The sequence below is a fragment of the Chiloscyllium punctatum genome, chromosome 36 (assembly GCF_047496795.1).
Source record: "Chiloscyllium punctatum isolate Juve2018m chromosome 36, sChiPun1.3, whole genome shotgun sequence".
In the NCBI taxonomy this organism is placed as follows: Eukaryota; Metazoa; Chordata; class Chondrichthyes; order Orectolobiformes; family Hemiscylliidae; genus Chiloscyllium; species Chiloscyllium punctatum.
In genome coordinates, this window is record NC_092774.1 from 12,984,070 (window position 1) to 13,005,552 (window position 21,483).

General features: G+C 47.5%; 1 protein-coding gene across 1 annotated transcript in view; it reads left to right on the forward strand.

Annotated features, from left to right (window-relative positions):
• Positions 1 to 21,483, forward strand: part of LOC140460007 (uncharacterized) — a 136,964-nt gene that overhangs the window by 55,649 nt on the left and 59,832 nt on the right. The window contains exon 4 of the mRNA XM_072554412.1: positions 16,969 to 17,937. Coding sequence (XP_072410513.1) covers positions 16,969 to 17,937 — 969 coding nt within the window. The remainder of the gene's footprint in view (positions 1 to 16,968; positions 17,938 to 21,483) is intronic.

The following is a 21,483-nucleotide window of genomic DNA, read 5'->3' on the forward strand; positions in this document are numbered from 1 at the left end:
AAAATCAACGTTCAGGTGGAACAGATTTCGGGCTTTGATTCTGTCCTGATGTGAGGACAGATAAAGAGCGATATCCTGACACTGAACTGGAAATAGTGTTTAGAGTTGAATGCCTGTTGTGTTTTAGTCAGTGTATCAATCTAACATCGATTAAAGATTAGTCCCTGACGTATACGTCACCAACATACAAAAAAAGACGGTTAAAAAGGCAAATGGGACTCTTGATTTCATCTCGTTAATGGCGGATGTAGCACCCACAATCCCATGCGATCAGTAAACCGTTCTATCGGCCGTGAGCAGTGCTGATGGTGCGCATGTGTAAAATCGATTTGGGGTCCCGCTCCTCATTGCTCTGATGGACGGGGAGACGAACCTTTGGGAAAGCCTGAAGGACCGGAAGGAGCCTGGTCCTCCTGCCAATCAGAGCCCTCGTATTGTCTGAATGCGGATGGTTTTGACCATGAGCTTCTGAAGCTGCTGCTCCTCTCTCTCTGAATGAAGGTTAAGCTTTATCCCAGGTTGCAGCTTCCTTCCTCTGTTTAACATCTGGGAGGACCGCACTCTCTTTTCTCGCCCTCTTTCCCATTTCTTTTCTCATCCTTGGGTTCAGCTGTTGGTTTGTAGGAGCTGAGGGGGAAAAGAAAGTCAATCGAGGTGAAGGGACAGACTCTGGAAAAGGTTGGTCTAGATCTGTGCCTGTTAATGTTTGACAGGCTTTGTTTCCTGAACTTGATACATTTACTTGTCTGGCAAAAAAGGATGGTGTCTTGATCCATGTTGGGGATGGAAGTGGATTATGTTGTGGGTGACTTGCTCGTAGTAGTCCAATAAGTATTAGGTAAGTAATCATGACACACAAACCTTGGGTTATTGACTGTCTATTTGGAGCTCACGGGGAGAGCCAAGTCGACCTCATGGTCACAAGTCACTCCGACGAGAAACAGAGTTGTGTGATTCTATAAGTTACAATCATTTAACAATTAGCAATCTGTTAATTGCAGCAAATTGAGCAAACTGAGGCACTTTGCCCAGTCACGTATTGTCTGGACAGTGTTGGTTAGTAGCTGATGTGTACAATAGGTCCTTGCAAAGAGAAAGATATTCCCATGCAAGGAAAGAATTTGTTTATCAGGTAGCAGTACAGCTGCAAGGCCGACTGTCTCTATTGAGCCTGGGAAACACAATCTTAGCCTGGGAAACATAAGGTTTGGCAAGCAGGCACTAAGCTGAGATTGAAAGTGGTTTCCAGGTTTTTAATATGTGACTAAATGGCTGACTAGAATATAATAATTCTCCCACAATTCCTTCCTTCTTTTCTTTCACCAAATCATGAGGTCAGTTCAGAGGAACCGGCAAAAGGAGGGACCCAGTGGGGTTTGTTGGCGATGTTTAGAGTCGCCAAGGTAACCGTCATAGTCCAGGTCACCAGGATCAGGAGAGAGAGTGTCAGTGACACCATCCATTGGTGCAGAAATGTCAGAAATGAGAAGCGGCACAAGTTGGGAAGATGCTGGGATATTCGGCATCAGAAGGCAGCTGAAATGGGCACAGCACTGTTTCTGGAAAATAATGCTAAGTGCTCGCAGAACGAAACCAGCAATGAGAAGCACAAGGCCCTGGAAGAGAGCGGGAGCCCAAAAGCCAAGCCAACCACCCATCCATGACCAAAGGTCCCAACGGGGAGTAGTGTCATGGAGGGAGGAGGCCGCCTCGCCAATGTGGGCGGCAATGTTAGTAATGTTTTCACTGGAGTCGGGGATGTAGATACAGCAGTCAGAGCCGATAAGGGCACAAGTGCCTCCTTTCTCAGCTAACAGGGAGTCGAGGGCCATGTGACTTTGGAGAGCAATGGTGCAGACAGTGACCATCCCTGCACTGAGCAGGTCAAAGGCTGAAGGTGTGGCATTGGCAATCTCTTCCAGAGTGGTAGCAATTCGCTAACCTTCACCCTCAAGGTGGAGGGTAGCATAGGGAGGGGAGAAGGTAGAGAAAAGGTGCTGTAAAGTTGTCAGCGCTCTCTTGATTTGCGGTTTGGAAGTCTCAAAAGGCAAAGTGTGGGAGTGGTAAAGGAAAGGTACAACACAACCTAAATACCAGCTGCCAGTCCAGGAGGTAGGCAGCCAGGGGTAAGCCGTATGGCCACAAATGAAATCAGTGCCATTGGAGGGCAACAAATGATTGCATTGGGTTTCAATCCAAAAGGTGGGAAGTGAGGAATTGATGGCGGTCTTGTTGGGACCCCTGAGGTTAAGTATGCTCCTGTCTGCAGTGGGCTGGTAAGCAGTTGAAGTAAGGAGTAGGGAGTGCAGACACTTACTGAAACCAGCCTGTCATCCTGAGGGATGCTTGCTCTTGATGCAAGTACTTCCTCGATGTGGAGTCATGGCAGTGAGATTGGTGAGGAACAGGGAGGGGGGTGTTCGGGCAGGGTTGTATTTTTTTTCTCTTCTCTACCCCCCACACTACCACCTTACTGCAGGAGTGCTTATATTTCCCCCCGCACCCATGAGGCGTGTGTAGGTGTGAGACACAGTGAAAGACAATAAGTGTCGGCAGAATCACAATTCAATGTTGGTGCAGGTTTGTAAGTCCAGATGGCCTACTCCTGCTTCCAATTCTCTCTCACTATCCAGGACAGCAAGAGAACATAAGACATGGGAGCAGAAATTTAGGCCATTCAGCACATCCGGTCTGCTCCATCATTCAATCATGACTGATACGTTTCTCAATCACATTCTCCCACTTTGTCTCCATAACCCTCCATCGCCTAGATACTCAAGAACGTCTCTATCTCAGTCTTAAATATCCTCAGTGACCTGGCCTCTACAGCCTACTGTGGCAGTGAATTCCATAGATTCACCACTCTCTAGCTGAAGAAGTTTCTCCTTACCTCCATTCTGAAAGGTCTTCCCTTTACTCTAAGGCTGTGCTCACTGGTTCCAATCCCTCCAACCAATGGAAACATCTTCCTAACTTCCACTCTGTCCAGGCTGTTCAAGATTCTGTATGTTTCAGTTAGACCCCCCCCCCCCCCCCTCCCGAGTGTGGGCCTGTTAATCAGCATGAACCAGACCCTTCAGGATGAGGTACAGCAGGGATTAGGATCAGCAAAGTGAGAATGGACGGAGTATGTGTGGGATGGAGATTTTCAGCATCTAGGGAATAAGAGAGGAAAGAGAGTTCACTATAAATTAGAATTGTCCGGAAGGGCTGATGGGCCAAGGAGGAACAGATGGAGTTGAATTTGGAGAAATGTCAGGTTTGCATTTTGGTCAAGTAATCCAGGCAGGACTGACATAGTTAAGGGAAGTGTTGCAGAACAAAGAGAACTTGGAGTGCAGGTTCATAGTTCCTTGAGAGTGGAGTCACATGTAGACAGGATCATGAAGAAGGCATTTGGGATGCTTTCTTTTATTGGTCAAAGCATTGAGTAGATGAGTTGGGAGGTCATGTTGTGGCTGTACAGGACATTGTTTGGACCATCTTTGGAATACTGCATTCAGTTCTGGTCTCCCTGCTACAGGAAATGTGTTGTGAAACTTTGAAAGGGATTGGTAAAGATTTGCGAAGCTGTTGCCAGAGTAGGAGGGTTTGAGCTACAGGGAGAGTCTGAACGGACCAGGATATATTCTTGGCGCATCGGAGGCTGAGTGGTGACCAAACATGTTTATAAGGGGCATGCATAGGGTGAAGGTCTTTTCCCCAGGGTATGGGAGTCCAGAACTAAGAGGGGCATAGGTTTAAGGTGAATGGGGAAAGGGAAGTGAGGGGCAACTTCTTCACACACAGGGTGGTGAATGTATGGAACATGCTGCCAGAGGAAGTGGTGGAGGCTGGGGCAATGACAACATTTAAAAGGCATCTGGCTGGCTCCATGAATAGGAAGGGTTTAGAGGGATGTGGGCCAAATGCTGGAAAATGGGACGCGATTAATTTAGGAATTCTGGTCAGCATAGACGAATTGGGATGACTGGTCTGTTTCTGTGCTGTATGACTCTAATCGTCTTTGGTGAAAGCAGAAATGTGGTTGTGAAGACTGGATTTGCAGAGCAGCTTTCAAGGATATTTTGCCCTTAATGGGATCAGAAGAAGTTAAAATGAAATCTTTCATTTGTGAGCCAGCAACTGAGTGAGTGAGGACATCTGGGATTTTGTTGGAAAGTGGGAATTGATTGCACTGTGGGGATGAAGCCCTACCCTATCCAGTCATTTCTGCTGGTGGGTGAGTCTAGGCCTCAAGGTTAGGGGGAGTGGATTTCAGACAGAGATGAGGACAAATTGCTTATCCCAGACAGTAGTGAATCTATGGAATTCTCTGGTCAAGGAAGCAGTAGAGGCAGCTTCATTAAATATATTCAAGACACAGTTGGATGGTTTTTTGCATGGTACGGGAATTAAGGGTCGTTGGGATAATACAGGGAGGATGAGTTAAGACGATGGATAGATCGACCATGATCTTAATGAATGGTGGAGCAGGCTGGATGGGCCAAATGGCCTACTCCTGCTTCTATTACTCCAAAACTATAACCCTGCATTTCCCATGGCTAACCCACCTAACCTGCACATCCCTGGACGCTCTGGTCAATTTAGCATGGCCAGTCCAAATCAGGCCTGGTGAGCAGTGAGGTGATGTGGAAAATGAACATCAGAGAATGATAGAAAGGGACAAGGAGAGTAAATGTACCAGCAATCAAAACTGGATTCTGAAGATCACAAAAATTGAATCTAAAAATGGTGTCTGAATGTTTGCTGCATTGTAACAAAAGTGAATGAATTAACTGCACACATTGAAGTGAATAATTATGATCTGAGACTCCTTACAGAGACATGGCTTCAGGATGACAAGGATTGGATCCTCAATAGCGAGGGGGTAATCAAATGGGAAGCTAGGTAAAGGTAGAGGGTTGGCACTGCTAATCCAAACACTGATCACAGGGTAGTCTGGTGTCAGCTGAGGTTTCAGGTCCTGATTTCTTTGTCCTGATTTCTTTGTCCTCTGTTGATCTCCCTGTTCCCCAGGAGTATGATGTCGGTCTGTTCTCAGCTCTGCTGAATCTCTGCTGAAGTCTTGACCCCCCTTTTACACCTTCCGGAAGAGTAAAACAACCCACAATCTCCCAGCCTGTCAACCATCCAGACACAGAGTGTAGTCATAGCAAGGAATCAAACAAGAAAAATGAAACCAAATTCAAAATAAATATGTGCTCGTGTTTAATGTTTGTTCATGAGGAAGTAAACCAGAAATAGGACTCTCCCAGAATTCTTATGGTGCCCTACTTGAGGAATTCTCTCTCCCTTCCATCTAACTATTTGTACCCAGCTAAGATTTACAACAATATTTACATCAACAGAAATAAACCATCTGTTACAAAATAGTCATAGAAATATACAGCACGGAAATAGACTTTTTCTCTCATGCACACACGAGTCCATGGGGATGAATTTGTATTTGCAGAATTATATTTACAAATACATTGTATTGTGCATTTTTTGAGCAAAATCTGCAGGCAGTCAATCCATGTCATATTTTGTAAATTCCACTTTGGAAATAGAACCAGTCTGACTCAAGATTGGGATACAGACAGATCCTCACCTCACACCTCACCCCACAACAAGTGTGGACTTGTTGGGCCGAAGGGCCTGTTTCCACACTGTAAGTAATCTAATCTAATCTAACCTTTAATGCATCGTCTGAGCGGAGATGGCACCTTTTGTTATAAAACTTTTAAGTTCTCTCGAGAAGGTGCCTTACAGGACGTATCTTAATGATACCTGCAACCCATTCTGAAATATGAAAGCCTTAACAATCCAGGTTTGTTCAATATATCATTTCAGTGGCAGGACATTGTCATGTTTTTCCATAAATTCTGTGCGTTCTGATCTTATACTCCACAACCACCTGATGATAGAGCAGTGCTCCGAAAACTAGTACTTCCAGATAAACCTGTTGGGCTATAACCTGGTGTTATGTGATGTTTAACTTTGTCCAGGTTCGGGTGGATTGGCCATGCTAAGTTACCCATAGTACCCAGGGATGTGCAGGTTAGGGTGGATTGGCCATGCTAAATTACCTATAATGCCCAGGGATGTGCAGGGTAGGGTGGATTGGCCATGCTAAATTACCCATAGTACCCAGGGACCTGCAGGGGAAGGTGGATTGCCGTGCTAAATTCCCCATAGTGCCCAGGGATGTGCAGGTTAGGGTGGATTGGCTATGCTAAATTACCCATAGTGCCCAGGGATGTGCAGGTTAGGGTGGATTGGCCATGCTAAATTGTCCCATAGTGCCCAGGAATGTGCAGATAAGGTGCATTACTCAGGGTTAACTGTCGAGCAATAGGGGTAGGGGAATGGGTGTGGGTGGGTTACCCTTCTAAGGGTCGGTGTGGACTCGTTGGGCCGAGTGGCCTGCTTCCACACTTTGGGGATTCTCTGAAGAGAAGGGGTTTGTCCAAACTGTACAGTGCAGCGCAGGCGCAGCGTGGAGGGAGGGGAGGGAGGGGAGGGAGGGGAGGGGGGGAGGGGGGAGGGAGGGGAAGGAGGGGAGGGGGATGGAGGGGGATGGAGGGGGAAGGGGAGGGAGAGGGAGAGGGAGGGGGAGGGGGAGAGGGAGGGGGAGGGGGAGAGGGAGGGGAGGGGGAGGGGGAGGGGGAGGGGGAGGGGGAGGGGGGAGGGGGAGGGGGAGGGGGAGGGGGGAGGGGGAGGGGGAGGGGGAGGGGGAGGGGAAATCTGTTCACTTGTAGCAACTGGAGTGAATCCAGGGAGGGAGGAGACTCTGCAAACTCAGGTATGTGTCTTAGTTACCCGGGTGAGGTGAGGAGGGGAGATAGAGATTGGGAACTGGGTGGGATAGATATCTTTTCTACCCTGGACTGACAGTGGTGACCTTTAAAATCCCTTTTTACAGAGTATTTGAAGATCTGAAGTTGGAAGTTTCAAACTCAACACATGAAGGGCTTATGCCCGAAACATTGACTCTCCTGCTCCTCAGATGCTGCCTGACCTGCTGTGTTTTTCGAGCGCCACACTTTCTGACTCTGACTCTCCAGTGTCTGCAGTCCTCACTTTGATGTCAATGTCTCACAGTCTCTCAATCCATCGGGACCGCAACGGGTTTCAACTCTGATTCTGTGAGAAGGAGCAAAGCTTTTTGGTTCCTGTTTGAGTACGTTTTCAGCATCAGTGGGACTGGATGAGAGACCCTACCGTTGCAGTGCACTGAGTGTGGAGCCTGAAACAGTTATACGGCCTGGGAAGGGGAATTCACGGTGGGAAGTGTTTGTGTGAGGCTGAAGCTTAGACCATGGAGAAACCCAAGGAATCCCGCCCCGTAGAGGAACCGTGGAAGTGGGGGGACTGCGGGAAAGGCTTCTGTTTCCCATCTGCCCTGGAGACTCAGAGACGCAGTCACACCGGGGAGAGGCCGTTCCCCTGCCCTGAGTGCGGGAAGGGCTTCATCAATTCCTCCCACCTGTTGACACAGCAGCAGATTCCCACTGGGGAGAGGCCATTCACCTGCCCCGTATGTGGGAAACATTCAGTCAGGTGGGCAACTTGCACAAACACTAGCGGGTCCACACCAGAGAGAAGCCCTTCAGCTGCCCCAAGTGAGGGAAGGGCTTCACCTGCTCCTCCCACCTGCAGAGGCACCAGCGGGTTCACATGCCATCACAGGGGGATTGAAGGAGCAAGGTTGAGTGCCATTATTGATTGGACTATCAACCCAGTTCCAGGGACTCCTGGGTTTGAATCCCACTGTGGCAGATGGTGGAATTGGAATTCGGTCAGAAATCTGGAGTTCAGAATCTAACGGTGAAACCACTTTCGGGGGGGAGTGGGGGTGGAAAAGCCCCCTTCTGATTCACTCACATCCTTTTTTTTTGGGAAGGGAACTGTCGTTGTGGGAAATAATTCACTCAGTCGTCCCAGCTGCACCCTTTACCCGGTCTGGCCGACACCTGACTCCAGACCCACACCAGTCTGGTTGACTCAACACTGCCACCTCCTGGCGAATGAGTGGGCAGAAAATTACTTGGAAACAGGGTCTGGGTTGAAATTGGTGAGTGAGGCAATACTTCCCACAGGTTAAGGCTGTACCAAGGATCCAATTACAAAGGGACAACTTGGTGGTGACCAATAGTAAAGGAGTTGGGGGGAGTGTGTGCACTTTGAGCTTGAGCTGTTTAAAAAATATAACCTACTTTTTCTACACCTTTTTGCTGGGGGGATCTGAAGCTGTAACTAACCGCCGGGCTCAGACTCTTATTGAAAGCTTTGAGCTCCAAGAGGTTTTTGTTTTAAAGCTGCTCATTTCTTGCAGCCTCCTGCACTAAGTTTCCAGTGCAGTGTATCAGATGGAGCAGTGAATGAGAAGCTAGTATTGTTAGAAATGGTAAATTTTTTTTGTGAGTGCAGGTACTGCATCATTTTGTTAGCATTGTAAAGTTTACTGGCAGCACCAGGAGCTGTGGGCTGTGTTCACTAGAAACGATGTGGAAGTGCCAGTGTTGGACTGGGGTGGATAAAGTTTAAAAATCTCTCAACACCAGGTTATAGTCCAACAGGTTTGTTTGGAAGCACAAGCTTTCAGAGTGCTGCTCCTTCATTAGGTGGTTGTGGAGAATAAGTTCATGATCATAGAATTTATAGTCAAAGCAGTCGAGTGTCATGGAGATGTGATTCATTAAACAATTTTAGATTTAAATATTTCATGGTTTAGAATTGGCTTCTGTTCTTTGGTATGTTAATCCCAGAACGTAGTTTAACTGCAGAGCTTTTCTCACAAGCATGTCAGTCTGACTCGACATTGGGACCCAGACAGAATTCACACCTCCTGTCAGAAAACCTCTGCATTTAAATGACGTTCTGAAATGGCTGATCTTAAACATTGAGAATAGCTACAATTATATATTCAGAAACATCATTGAAGTCTGAAAGCATGTTCAATTTTATTTTACAGGAGCTGCTGAAATCTTTCTGAAACTTGCACTAAAAAAGTGTGCAGTGAGGCCACAGCTTGGGACAGGCTGGAAGGGGTGTATGGCTTATTCCTTGTTTTGTGAAATTGGTTCCAACTATGTAGAAATAGTCACAGAGCGGGAAACAAACCCTTCAGTCAATGCCGACCAGATATCCTAAATTAATGTAGTGACGCATTTGTCCCATACCCTATAAATTCTTCCTTTTCATATACCCATCCCGATGCCTTTTAAATGTTGTAATTGTACCAGCCATCACCACTTCCTTTGGCAGCTCATTCCATACACACACCACACTCTGTGTTAAAAGGTTGCCCCTGAGGTCCCTCAAATCTTTCTGGTCTCACCCTAAATCTATGCCCTCTAGTTCTGAACTCTCCCTACCCTGGGGAAAAGACATACAAAAGTTGAGTAGCCATTAAAATGCAAAAAGAAAACAATATTGAGGCACAGAGGGAATAAAAAATTGTGACTTTTGAACTTCTATTGGCATTTGGACACTTAAAATCTGTCAGTAACACGAGCATCTCCACAGGGAATACTGCGCATGATCTTCGGTATCAGCAAGCACTGCACATGCTTCTCGCTGACCGCAGAAAGGGCGCGTGACCTTCTTTTGACGAACCAATAGGACGCCCTGGAGGACCGGAAGGGGATGGGTCCTCCTGCCAATCAGAGCCGCCGTATTGTCTGAATGCGGAAGTTGGACCTTGAGCTTCTGCTGTTGCTACTCTCTCTCTCTCTCTCTCTGAATGAAGATTGAACTTTACTCCCAGACTGCAACCTTTTTCCTCCATACAATATCTGTGAGTATGGCCCTCTTTTCTCGCCCAATGTTTCCATTTCTTTTTCATTCTGGGGTTCAATTGTTGACCTGCAGCAACTGAAAGGAAAGAGTGAATTCAGGGAGGGGACACTTGGGCAATGTTGGTCCAGGTCTGTGTCTCAATTGGCAAACATATGGCAACTGCAGTACCACCGTGTGAAGTTATAGACTTTGTTGTGATTTTTAAAAAATGCACAAAGGAGGTGCATTATTTAAATGGTGATACATTGGGATGTGGAGAAAGTGAGGACCGCAGATCAGTCGAAAAGTGTGGTGCTGGAAAAACACAACAGGTCAGGCAGCATCCGAGGAGCAAGAGAGTTGATGTTTCAGGCAGGAGCCCTTCTTCAGGAATGATGTGTGGATGGACAAATGGGTCTCAGCGTCCTTCTACACCGGTCACTGCCAGTTGTCAGACAGGTGCAGCAAACAATCAGCAAGGCAAGTGGTATATTAGCAAAAGGAATTAAGTTCAGAAGTGGGGATGCCTTCCTGCAGTTAGATTAGATTACTTACAGTATGGAAACAGGCCCTTCAGCCCAATAAGTCCACTCTGACCCTTTGAAGCGCAACCCACCCAGACCCATTCCCCTATATTTACCCCTTCACCTAACACTACAGGCAGTTTATCATGGCCAATTCACCTAATCAGCACAGTTTTGGATTGTGGGAGGAAACCCATGCAGACACGGGGAGAACGTGCAAACTCCACACAGTCACCTGAGGTGGGAATTGAGCCTGGATCTCTGGCACTGTGAGGCAGCAGTGCTAACCACTGTGCTGCCCACGTTAGGGGGTCATTGAATGTATTCAAGGCTGAGTTCATCTGATTTCTGAACAGCAATGAAGTGGATGGTAATGGGGGAAGGCAAGAAAATGATTTTAAGACAAGTACATAACTGTTCAAGTCAGACAGCACAGAAACACGATTAGAGTGGTGCTGGAAAAGCACAGCAGGTCAAGCAGCATCCGAGGAGCAGGAAAATTTACGCTTTGGGCAGGAGCCCCTCCTGCCCAAAATGTTGATTTTCCTGCCCCTCGGATGCTGCCTGACCTGCTGTGCTTTTCCAGCACCACACTAATCGTGGCTCTGATCTCCAGCATGTGCAGTTCTCACTTTCGCCGAGCACAGAAACAGACCCTTCAGCCCAACTAGTCCATGCTGACTATATTCACAAACTAAACCAATTCCACCTGCCTTTCTTTGGCCCGTATCCCTCCGAACCTTTCCTATTCATGTACTTCTCCAAATGTATTTTAAATGTTCACCTCACCTATACCCCTCATGATTTTATAAACCTCTGTAAGGTCACCTGTGCTCCAGTGAGAGTAGTCCCAGCCTCTGCACCCCTATGTAGGGAGATCCATATCCATTTATAATCTGTTCAATGCTGGTGCAGGCTTGAAAGACCAAATAGCCTACTCCTGCTCCCAATTCTCACTCTGTGTCCAGGACAGCAAGAGACCATCAGACAGAGGAGCAGAAACACGACCTCCCAATTCCTGTACTGGAGGGCAAAAAGAAGACGTACCTTTGGCAAATATGGTGAAGGAGAATCCAAAGGGTTTTTACAAATATATTAAGGGCAAAAGGGTAACTAGGGAGAGAATAGGGCCCCTCCAAGATCAGCGAGGTGGCCTTTCTGTGCAGCCGCAAGAGATAGGGGAGATACTAAATGAGTATTTTGCATCAGTGTTTACTGTGGAGAAGGACATAGAAGATATAGAATGTAGTCAAATAGATGGTGACATCTTGAAAAATGTTCATATTACAGAGGATGTGGTGCTGGATGTCTTGAAACACATAAATCCCCAGGACCTGATCATGTGTAACCTAGAACTCTGTGGGAAGTGAGGGAAGTTGCTGAGATATTTGTATCATTGATAGTCACAGGTGAGGTGCCAGAAGACTGAGGTTGGCTAACGTGGTGCCACTGTTCAAGAAGGGCAGTAAGGACAAGCCAGGGAACTACAGACCAATAAGCCTGATGTCTGTGGTGGGCAAGTTGTTGGAAGGAATCCTGAGGGGGACAGTATTTACACATTTGGAAGGCAAGGACTGATTAGGGAGAGTCAACATGGCTTTGCGTGTGGGAAATCATGTCTCATGAATGTGATTGAGTTTTTTGAAGAGGTAACAAAGAGGATTGATGAGGATAGAGTGGTGGACGTGATCTATGTGGACTTCAGTAAGGTGTTCGAGGTTAGATCTCATAGAACACAAGGAGGACTTGCTCAAAGGTAGAAGACAGAGGGTGGTGGTGGAGGGTAGATTTTCAGACTTGAGGACTGTGACCAGTGGAGTACCACAAGGATCGGTGCTGGATTCACTACTTTTCATAATTTACGTAAATTATTTGGATGTGAACATAGGAGGTATAGTTATTGAGTTTGCAGATGACACCAAAATTGGAGGTGTAGTGGACAGCAAGCAAGGTTACCTCAGATTTACAACAGGATCTTGATCAGATGGGCCAATGGCTGAGGAGTGGCAGATGGAATTCAATTTAGATAAATGTGAGGGGCTGCATTTTGGAAAAGCAAATCAGAGCAGGACATGTACATTCAATGGGAAGGTCCAGGGGAGTGTTGCTGAACAAAGAGACCTTGGAGTGCAGGTTCATAGCTCCTTTAAAAGTGGAGTTGCAGGTAGATAGGATAGTGAAGAAGGTTTGCTTTCCTTTATTGGCCAGAGCGTTGAGTACAGGAGTTGGGAGGTCATGTTTCAGCTGTATCACACCTCGGTTAGGTCACTTGTAGAATATTGCGTGCAGTTCTGGTCTCCTTCCTTTTGGAAGGATGTTGTGAAACTTGAAAGGGTTCAGAAAAGATGAACAAGGATATTGCCAGAGTTGGAGGGTTTGAGCTGTAGGGAGAGGCTGAAGAGGATGGAGCTATTTTCTCTGAAGCATCAGAGGCTAAGGGGTAACTGTGCAGAAGTTTATAAAATCATGGACAGGGTAAATTAGACAAAGTCTTTTCCTGGCCCAGGGAAGTCGAGAACTAGAGGATATTAGTTTAGTGTGAGGGGGCAAAGATGTAAAGTTCCCCACCATAACCACCGTATTATTCTTACTGATAACTGAAATCTCCTTACAAATCTGTTTCTCAATTTCCCGCTGACTCTTAGGGGGGTATATAATACCATCCCAATAAGGTGATTATCCCTCTCTTATTTCAGTTCCTCCCAAATAACTTTCCTGGATGTATTCCCAAGAATATCCTGCTTAAATACAGCTGTAATACCAACCCTTATCAAAACACCACTCCCCACCTCGCTTGCCCCCATTTCTACCCTTCCTGTAGCATTTGTATTGTGGAACATTAAGCTGCCAGTCCTGTCCATCCCTGAGCCATGTTTCTGTGATTGCTGTCATATCCCATGCACTGACTTCATCTGCATTTCATGTTCGGCCTCTTGCATTGAAGTAAATTCAGTTTAATTTACCAATCTTAACTTGTTCTCTGCTTTGTCCCTGCCTACCCTGACTGCTTGACTCACTCCTTTTCCCAATTGTACCCATCTCAGATTGATCTCTTTCCTCACTATTCCCACCTTACTAGTTTAAAACCTCCTGAGCAGCTCTCGCAAATCTCCCTGTCAGTATATTAGTCCCCTTCTAATTCAGGTGCAATCCGTCCTTCTTGTACAGGTCACTTCTAACCGAGAAGAGATTCCAACAATCCAAAAATGTGAGCCCTTCTCCCCTGCACAAGCTCCTCAGTCATACATTCATCTTCTCTATCCTCCTATTCCTACCTTCACGAGCTTATAGAACCGAGAGTAACCCAGATATTACGACCGTTGAGGACCTTCTTATTTCAATTCCTGCCTAATTTTCTTTGACACTTCAGAATCTCATCTTTTTCCCTTCCGATGTTGTTGGTTCCAGTGTGTACAATGACCACCTGCTTGTCCCTCTCCCCTTTTGGAACATTCTGCACCCTCTCTGGACATCCTTGATCCTGGCACGAGGGAGGCAACACACCATTCTGATTATTCGCTGCTGGCTGCAGAAATGTCTGTCTGTGCATCTGACTAGAGGGTCCCCTGTCTCAATCGAACACTTGGACACCAGCATACCCCTCATCACATTAGAGCCTGTCTCAATACCAGAAACTTGGCTGTTCATGCTACGTTCCCCTGGGAGTCCATCACCCCATACATTTTCCAAAACAGCATACTTGTTTGAAACGGGGATAGCCACAGAAGATTCCTGCACTACCCGTTTACCTCTCCTACCTTTCCTGGTGTTACTCCATCTATCTGATTGTATCTGCAGCTTTTCTCCCTTCCTATAACTATCTATCACACCCCCTAGCTCTTGTAAATTCCTCAGTGTCGCTCCAACAGATCCAGTCGATCTGGTAGGATTCGTGACCAAGGACACTTGCTGCAGGTAATCCTCAGTAAGGTGGAAACTCTCCCTAATCTCCCATTTCCGACAGGAAGGGCGTATCTCTATATTAAAGGTCATCTTTGCTCAACCAAAATCTACAGACCCAGAAAATAACACTGTCTTTTTGCTCTTAAAAAGAAGTGCTCCAGGCTAAGTTAGCACTTATCACTTATACTTTTAAAATTTTAATCAAGAGGCATTTTAATAAAATATTATAATCAAGAAAGAACCCATTCTGCTCACTTCTGAACAGGCTGAAAATTGAATAAAAAAACTACATCCGAACCCAAAAGAAACTCAACTTTGAGGTGGCTGGGGGCGGGGCAAAACCATCGCCCCGCCCCCTATTGTTTCCGAATCCTCGGAGGACTCCTCCAACCACGCCCCCTGGGCTGACGATGACATCACTCATCAGGACACCGCCCCTATACGAGCTGGCGCACGCGCAGTGTGGCTCCTGCAGCGGGACGGCGGCCGAAGGAACAAGGACAGAAACCGCTGGGAAAGGCTGAGCGGGTCCGGGGGGAATCCTTCAGAACACGGACAGGTCTCAGAAACATCCCGGGGGGAGGCCGCCAAGTGAGACAGGGTAGGATTGGGAACCGCGGGGGGAGGGAGGCTGGGGAGGGGGAGGGGGAGGTTTATCAACTCCTCGGGGGAGGCCTGAGGCCTCCAATAAAAGCCCCACAGGCCCAGTGTTTACTTCAGCAGCGAAGGACCCCTCGGGTTGCCCGGGCAACTGGCGGCCATCTTTGTGAAGGTCAGGCGGAAGTTGCCTTAGGGCCTGGAGCGCCCGGCGGCCATCTTTGTGAAGGTCAGGTGGAAAGTTGCCTTCGGGCCTGGAGCGACCGGCGGCCATCTTTGTGCGGTCAGGCGGAGGTTGTCTTTGGGCCGGCGTCGCGGGCGGCCATCTTGGTGAAGGCACCGTCCGCTGTCATTTCCGGGAGAGGATTCCAACCTCGGGGCAGCCTTTGTGTCAACTAGAATTTCCTGATTTCACTCTGGGAGACCTGGCCCTGAGCTTGGTCTGTGTGTGCCCTTAAAACAGGAAAAGGAAGTGGGAGAGAGAGGTCCAGGGGAGAAAAAAAAACACTTAGATGGGCTGTGAATTTGAGGTGAATTAATGTGATAATCTGTGGCACTGGAACAGAATGTGGGTCCTTCCAAGGTGGCAGTGACCAGGAGAGCATTGACATGTTGATGTTAGTTACAGTTTGTAGACAAGAGAAAAGGGCGAACACCAGGAGTGGAGGAAAGACATGAGGATAGATTTGAACTTCAATGCAGGGGGAGGGATCATGTTTAAGATTCAAATTTAATACATTCATCGAGCAGATAGGAAAAGTGTTCTGTAGGAAGTCGAACTGTCCCCTCAGTTTTATTTTTAATCTTGTGCTCACAGTGATGTCTTTTGTACATTTCTTCTTTTACAGGATGACGCAAGTTTCAGATGGGAAACTCAAGACAAACATCATAGCATGGAAACAGACCCTTCAGTCCAACTCATCCATGCTGACCAGATATCCCAACCTAATTTAAATCCACTTGCCAGCAACTAGCCCATATCCCTCTGAACCCTTCCTATTCATACACCCATCCAGATGCCTTTTACATGTTGCAATTGTGCTAGCCTCTACCACTTCCTCTGGCAGCTCATTCCACACACGCACCATACTCTGAGTGAAAAGGGTGTCCCTTGGGTCTCTTTTATATCTTTCCCCTCTCACCCTAAGCCTATGCCTTTAGTTCTGGACGTCCCCCACCCCAGGGAAAAGACTTTGTCTATTTATCCTATCCATGCCCCTTATGATTTTATAAACCTCTATAAGGTCATCCTCCAACGCTTCAGAGAAAACAGCCCCAGCCTATTCAACTTCTCCCTATAGCTCAAATCCTCCAACCCTGGCAACATTTTTGTAAACCTTTTCTGAACCCTTTCAAGTTTCACAACATCCTTCCGATAGGAAGGAGACCAGAATTGCATGCGATATTCCAACAGTGGCCTAACCAGTGTCCTGTACGGCCACAACATGACGTCCTACACCATTAATTAATATTCCGACTAATAAAGGAAAGCATACCAAACACCCTCACTATCCTATCTACCTGCAACTCCACTTTCAAGGAGCTAAGCACCTGAACTCCAAGGTCACTTTGTTCAGCAACACTCCCTGGGACCTTACCATTACGTGTATAAGTCCTGCTAAGGTCAGCTCAAGATTTGACATTTGGATGACTTGGGCCATAGCCTGGGGTTTGGATCACCAGGTGCTGGGGATTTGTAAACTTTTAATCCCATCAATTTCCCCAACACCATTAGTTAGAGGGGAGTGAGATGGTGCTTTCAGTTTTATGGAATAAAAAGAAAGGATTCCGTAGAAAGTAGAATTTCTACTCTGCCCTGACAGTGATGACCTTTGTAATCTCTTTTTACAGAGTATTTGAGGATCTGAAGACGGAAATTTCAAGATCAACAGATGAAGGGCTTATGCCCGAAACGTTGACTCTCCTGCTCCTCGGATGCTGCCTGACCTGCTGTGCTTTTCCAGCGCCACACATTTCGACTCTGACTCTCCAGCGTCTGCAGTCCTCACTTTGACTTCAATGTCTGACAGTCACTCAGTCCATCGGGACCGCAACAGTTTTCAACTGAGTCTGTGAGAAGAAGGAAAGCATTTTGGTTCCTGTTTGGGTAGGTTTTCAGCATCAGTGGGACTGGATGAGAGACCCTACTGTCGAAGCACATTGAGTGTGGGGCGTGTAGCAGCTATACGGCCTGGGAAGAGGAATTCACGACGTGGAGAGCGTCTACACGTGTTTGTGCGCGGCTGAAGCTTCGGCCATGGAGAAACCCGAGGAATCCTGCCCCGTGGAGAAACCGTGGAAGTGTGGTGACTGTGGGAAAGGCTTCCATGCTCCGTCTGCCCTGGAGATTCATCGGCGCAGTCACACCGGAGAGAGGCCGTTCTCCTGCCCTGAGTGTGGGAAGGCCTTCAGCAACTCCTCTGCCCTACAGGCCCACCAGCAGGTCCACACGGGGGAGAGGCCGTTCCCCTGCACCGAGTGCGGGAAGATCTTTAGCAATTCCTCCATCCTGCTGAAGCACCGGCGGGTCCACACGGGGGAGAGACCCTTCAGCTGCACTGAGTGCGGCAAGACCTTTACACAGGCATCTATCCTGGTGACCCACCAGCGGATCCACACTGGGGAGAGGCCCTTCTCCTGCCCCGAGTGCGGGAAGGGATTCAGTCAGGTGGGCAACTTGCGTACGCACCAGCGGGTCCACACGGGGGAGAAGCCCTTCACCTGCCCTGAATGTGGCAAGGCCTTCAGCTATTCCTCGGACCTGCTGAAGCATCAGCGCGTCCACACCGGGGAGAGGCCCTTCAGTTGCCCCGAGTGCGGGAAGGGCTTCAGCGATTCCTCCGACCTGCAGAAGCACCAAAGGGTCCACACGGGGCAGAAGCCCTTCAGCTGCTCCGAGTGCGGGAAGGCCTTCAGCAATTCCTCTGCCCTGGTGAAGCACCGGCGAGTCCACACGGGGGAGAGGCCCTTCAGCTGCCCCGAGTGTGGGAAAAGCTTTGCCCGAGCCTCCAACCTGCTGACCCACCGGCGGATCCACACGGGGGAGAGGCCCTTCAGCTGCCCCGAGTGTGGGAAGGGCTTCACCCGCTCCTCCCATCTCCGGAGCCACCAGCGCGTTCACGTACCATCACAGGGGGAATTGAAGGAGTGACGGCCGAGTGCCATTATCGATTGGACTATCAACCCAGTTCCAGGGATCCCGGCTTCACTTCCCATCGTGACAGATGGTGGAATTGGAATTTGGTCAGAAATCTGGAGTTCAGAATCTAACGGTGAAACCATTTTATGGGGGGTGTGGGGGTGGAGAAACCCCCATTTGATTCACTCAGTCGTCCCAGCTGCATCCTTTACCCGATCTGTCCTGTACGTGACTCCAGACCCACAGCAAATGGGTGAGGAGGAACTTACTTGGATACAGGGTATGGGTTGAAATTGCTGAGTGAGGCAACACTTCCTCTGGGTTATGGTTGGACCGAGGATCCAATTACAAAGAGACAACTCCGTGCTGACCAATATTAAAGGGGGGGGGGGGATGTCTGTGTGCACTTTGATCTTGAGGTGTTCTTTTAAAAATCTGCTATGTTTTCTCTGTCTGTTTGCTGGGGAGAATCTGAAGCTGTAACAAAGTTGGGTCACAATAAAGGTTACCTGAGCTTACCCCCCCCCCCCAGCTCAGACTCTCATTGAAGGCTTTGAGCTCCAAGAGGTTTTTGTTTTAAAGCTGCTCATTTCTTTCAGCCTCCTGCACTAAGTTTCCAATGTCGTGTATCAGGTGGAGCAGTGAATGAGCAGCCAGTATCGTGAGAATTTTTTCAGGAGTGCAGAGTGCGCCATGTCATCGGCATTGTAAGGTTTCCTGGCAGCACCAGGAGCTGTGGGCTGTGTTCACTGGAAACGGTGTGGAAGGGCCGGTGTTGGACTGGAGTGGATAAAGTGAAAAAATCTCACAGCACCAGGTTATCATCCAACAGATTTCTTTGGAAGCACTAGCTTTCGGACTGCTGCTCCTTCATCGGGTAGCGATGGAGCAGGAACATATAGCAACCGATCACAGTGTTATACTACTGATAGGATATATTGAGCAAATCAAGATTCTGGTTTAGTCTTTCATCTTCTAGAATGGGTTGCGGGTTTTGGTTCATTAATATGTAAAGCTTGGAAGTACTTTTGAGTCACATTCTTGTGATGACTTAAGGTTTTATAGAAATCAGTGACATCTCAGCTCAGTATATGAAGGCTGTGAGGTTTGACTCTGTCTGTATCCCAATCTTGAATCAGACTGGTTCCATTTCCAAAGTAGGAACTTATAAAATATTACATGGATTGGCTGCCTACAGACTGTGTGCTTTTTGGATCAAAATTGAATGTATCTGCGAATGCAAATTTACCCCATAGACCTGTGTGTGTCTGTGCATGTGACTGTGTGTGAGAGTTTGCCTCAGAGTATATGTTTGCCTGTGTGCCTGCTTGGTCATGTATGAGTGTGATGGAGTATAAGCCTGTGAGAGTGTTGGGTGGTGTGTGTCTGTGTCCGAGAGAGTGCGTGTGTACGAGAGAGGTTTAGATGAAAGTGAGGAATTGCATTTTGCTTAAAAAAAAGGGGGAGGACTTGTAGCAGTTACTGGCAGGGCCCTGGGTTATGTTGTAGAACAGAGACATGGGGGTGTGGTTCAGGTACATAGTTCTTTGAAAGTTGCATCACCGGTAGACAGAGTGGTTAAGAGTTGTTTAGCCCACTTACCTTCATTGTTCACACCGTTGAATGTTGGAGTTGGGACATCATTTTGAAATTGTACAGGATGTTGGTGAGGCCACTTTTAGAACACTGAGTACAGTTCTGGTCGCCCTGTTATAGGAAGATTACGATTAGAGAAGATTCGGTAAAGATTTACCAGGATGTTGCCAGGTCTGAAGGGTTTGAGTTATAAGGAGAGGCTGAGACTTCATTCGCTGGAGTGGAGGAGGTTGAGGGGTGACCTTATTGAGATTTGTAAAATCATCAGGGGTGTAGGCAAAGTGACTAGCAAAAATAGTGAGGAGCATGTTTGGTTAGGTCGAGTCACGGGGAAAAATAAATATTGGCTCTACCGTCTCTTTTTCTCCTATTGGCATTTGGACACTTAAATTTGTCAGTAATTGCAGCATTGCCACTGAGTGTACAGTGCATGCTCCTCGGTGTCAGCAAGAACGGCGGAAGCCTTGGAGGACCGGAAGTAGGGTAGTCCTCCTGCCAATGAGAACGTCCACTGTTGTCTGAATGCGGAAGTTGTCTTTTGAGCTTCTGATGCTGCTGCTGCTGCACCTCTCTCTCTGAATGAAGATTGAGCTTCACTCCAGACTGCAACTTCCTTCCTCTGTTTAACATTGTGAGTACGGCACTCTCTTTTCTCACCCTCTTTTCCATTTCTTTATTTCATTGTGGGCTTCAATTCTTGACTCGCAGCAACTGAATGTGTAAAGGCAGTGAATCCAGGGAGGAGCAGACTCAGGAAATGTTGATCCAGGTCTGTGTCTCAATTGGCAAAAACAGTCCCACGGTGTGAAGTTATAGCCTTTGCTGTGGGGGGAAAAAACAGCAGAAAGGAAGTGCATTGTTAAAATGGTGATATATAGGGATGGGGGGGATGGGGGAAGTGAGGACTGCAGGTGTTGAAGATCAGAGTCAAAAAGTGTGGCACTGGAAAAGCACAGCAAGTCAGGCAGCTTCCAAGGAGCAGGAGAGTCGACGTTTCGGGCCCGAGCCCTTCATCAGGAATGCCGTGTGGATGTACAAAGGGGCCTCAGCGTCCTCCTACACCAGTCACTGCCTGTTGTCAGACAGGTGCAGTAAGCAATCAGCAAGGCAAGTGTTATCATTAGCAAGAGGAATTCAGATCGGAAGTGGGGATGTCTTCCTGCAGTTAGGGGGTCATTGAATATATTCAAGGCTGAACTCATCTGATTTTTGAACAACAAAGAGGTGGATGTTTCTGGGGGAGGGCAAGAAAATGGTTTCAAGACCAGTATAGAACAGTTACAGAGTCGGACAGCACAGAAACAGACCCTTCAGCCCAACTAGTCCGTGCTGACTATGTTCACAAACTAAACTCATTCCACCTGCCTGTGTTTGGCCCATATCCCCCTGAACCTTTCCTATTCATGTCCTTATCCAAACATCTTTTAAACGTTGTTACTGCACCTGCATCCACCATTTTCTCTGGACATTCATTCCACACAAACCACTCTCTCAAAGGAAAAAGGTGCTCCTCATATCTTTTTTAAAATCTTTCTCCTCTCACCTTAAAAATTTGCTCCTAATCTTGAAATGACACCTGCCATTCACCTCATCTATGCCCCTCATGATTTTATAATTCTCTATAATGTCGCATCTCAACCTCCTGTGTTCCATTGAAAACATCCCAGCCTATCCACAGAGATGTAGGTAGATTAATATCCAGTTATGATCTGTTCAAAGCTGGTGCAGGCTCGAAAGACCAACTGACCTACTCCTGCTCCCAACTCTCTCACTATGTCCAGGACAGTAAGAGACCATGAGACAGGAGCAGACATTTTGGCCATTCACCACATCAGGTCTGCCCATACCATTTCAGTTGTGGCTGATCAGTTTGTCAACCCCATTCACCTGCTTTCTCCCAATACCTCTCGATCCCCTTGATACTCAAGAACCTATCTATCTCCGTTTTAAATATCCTCA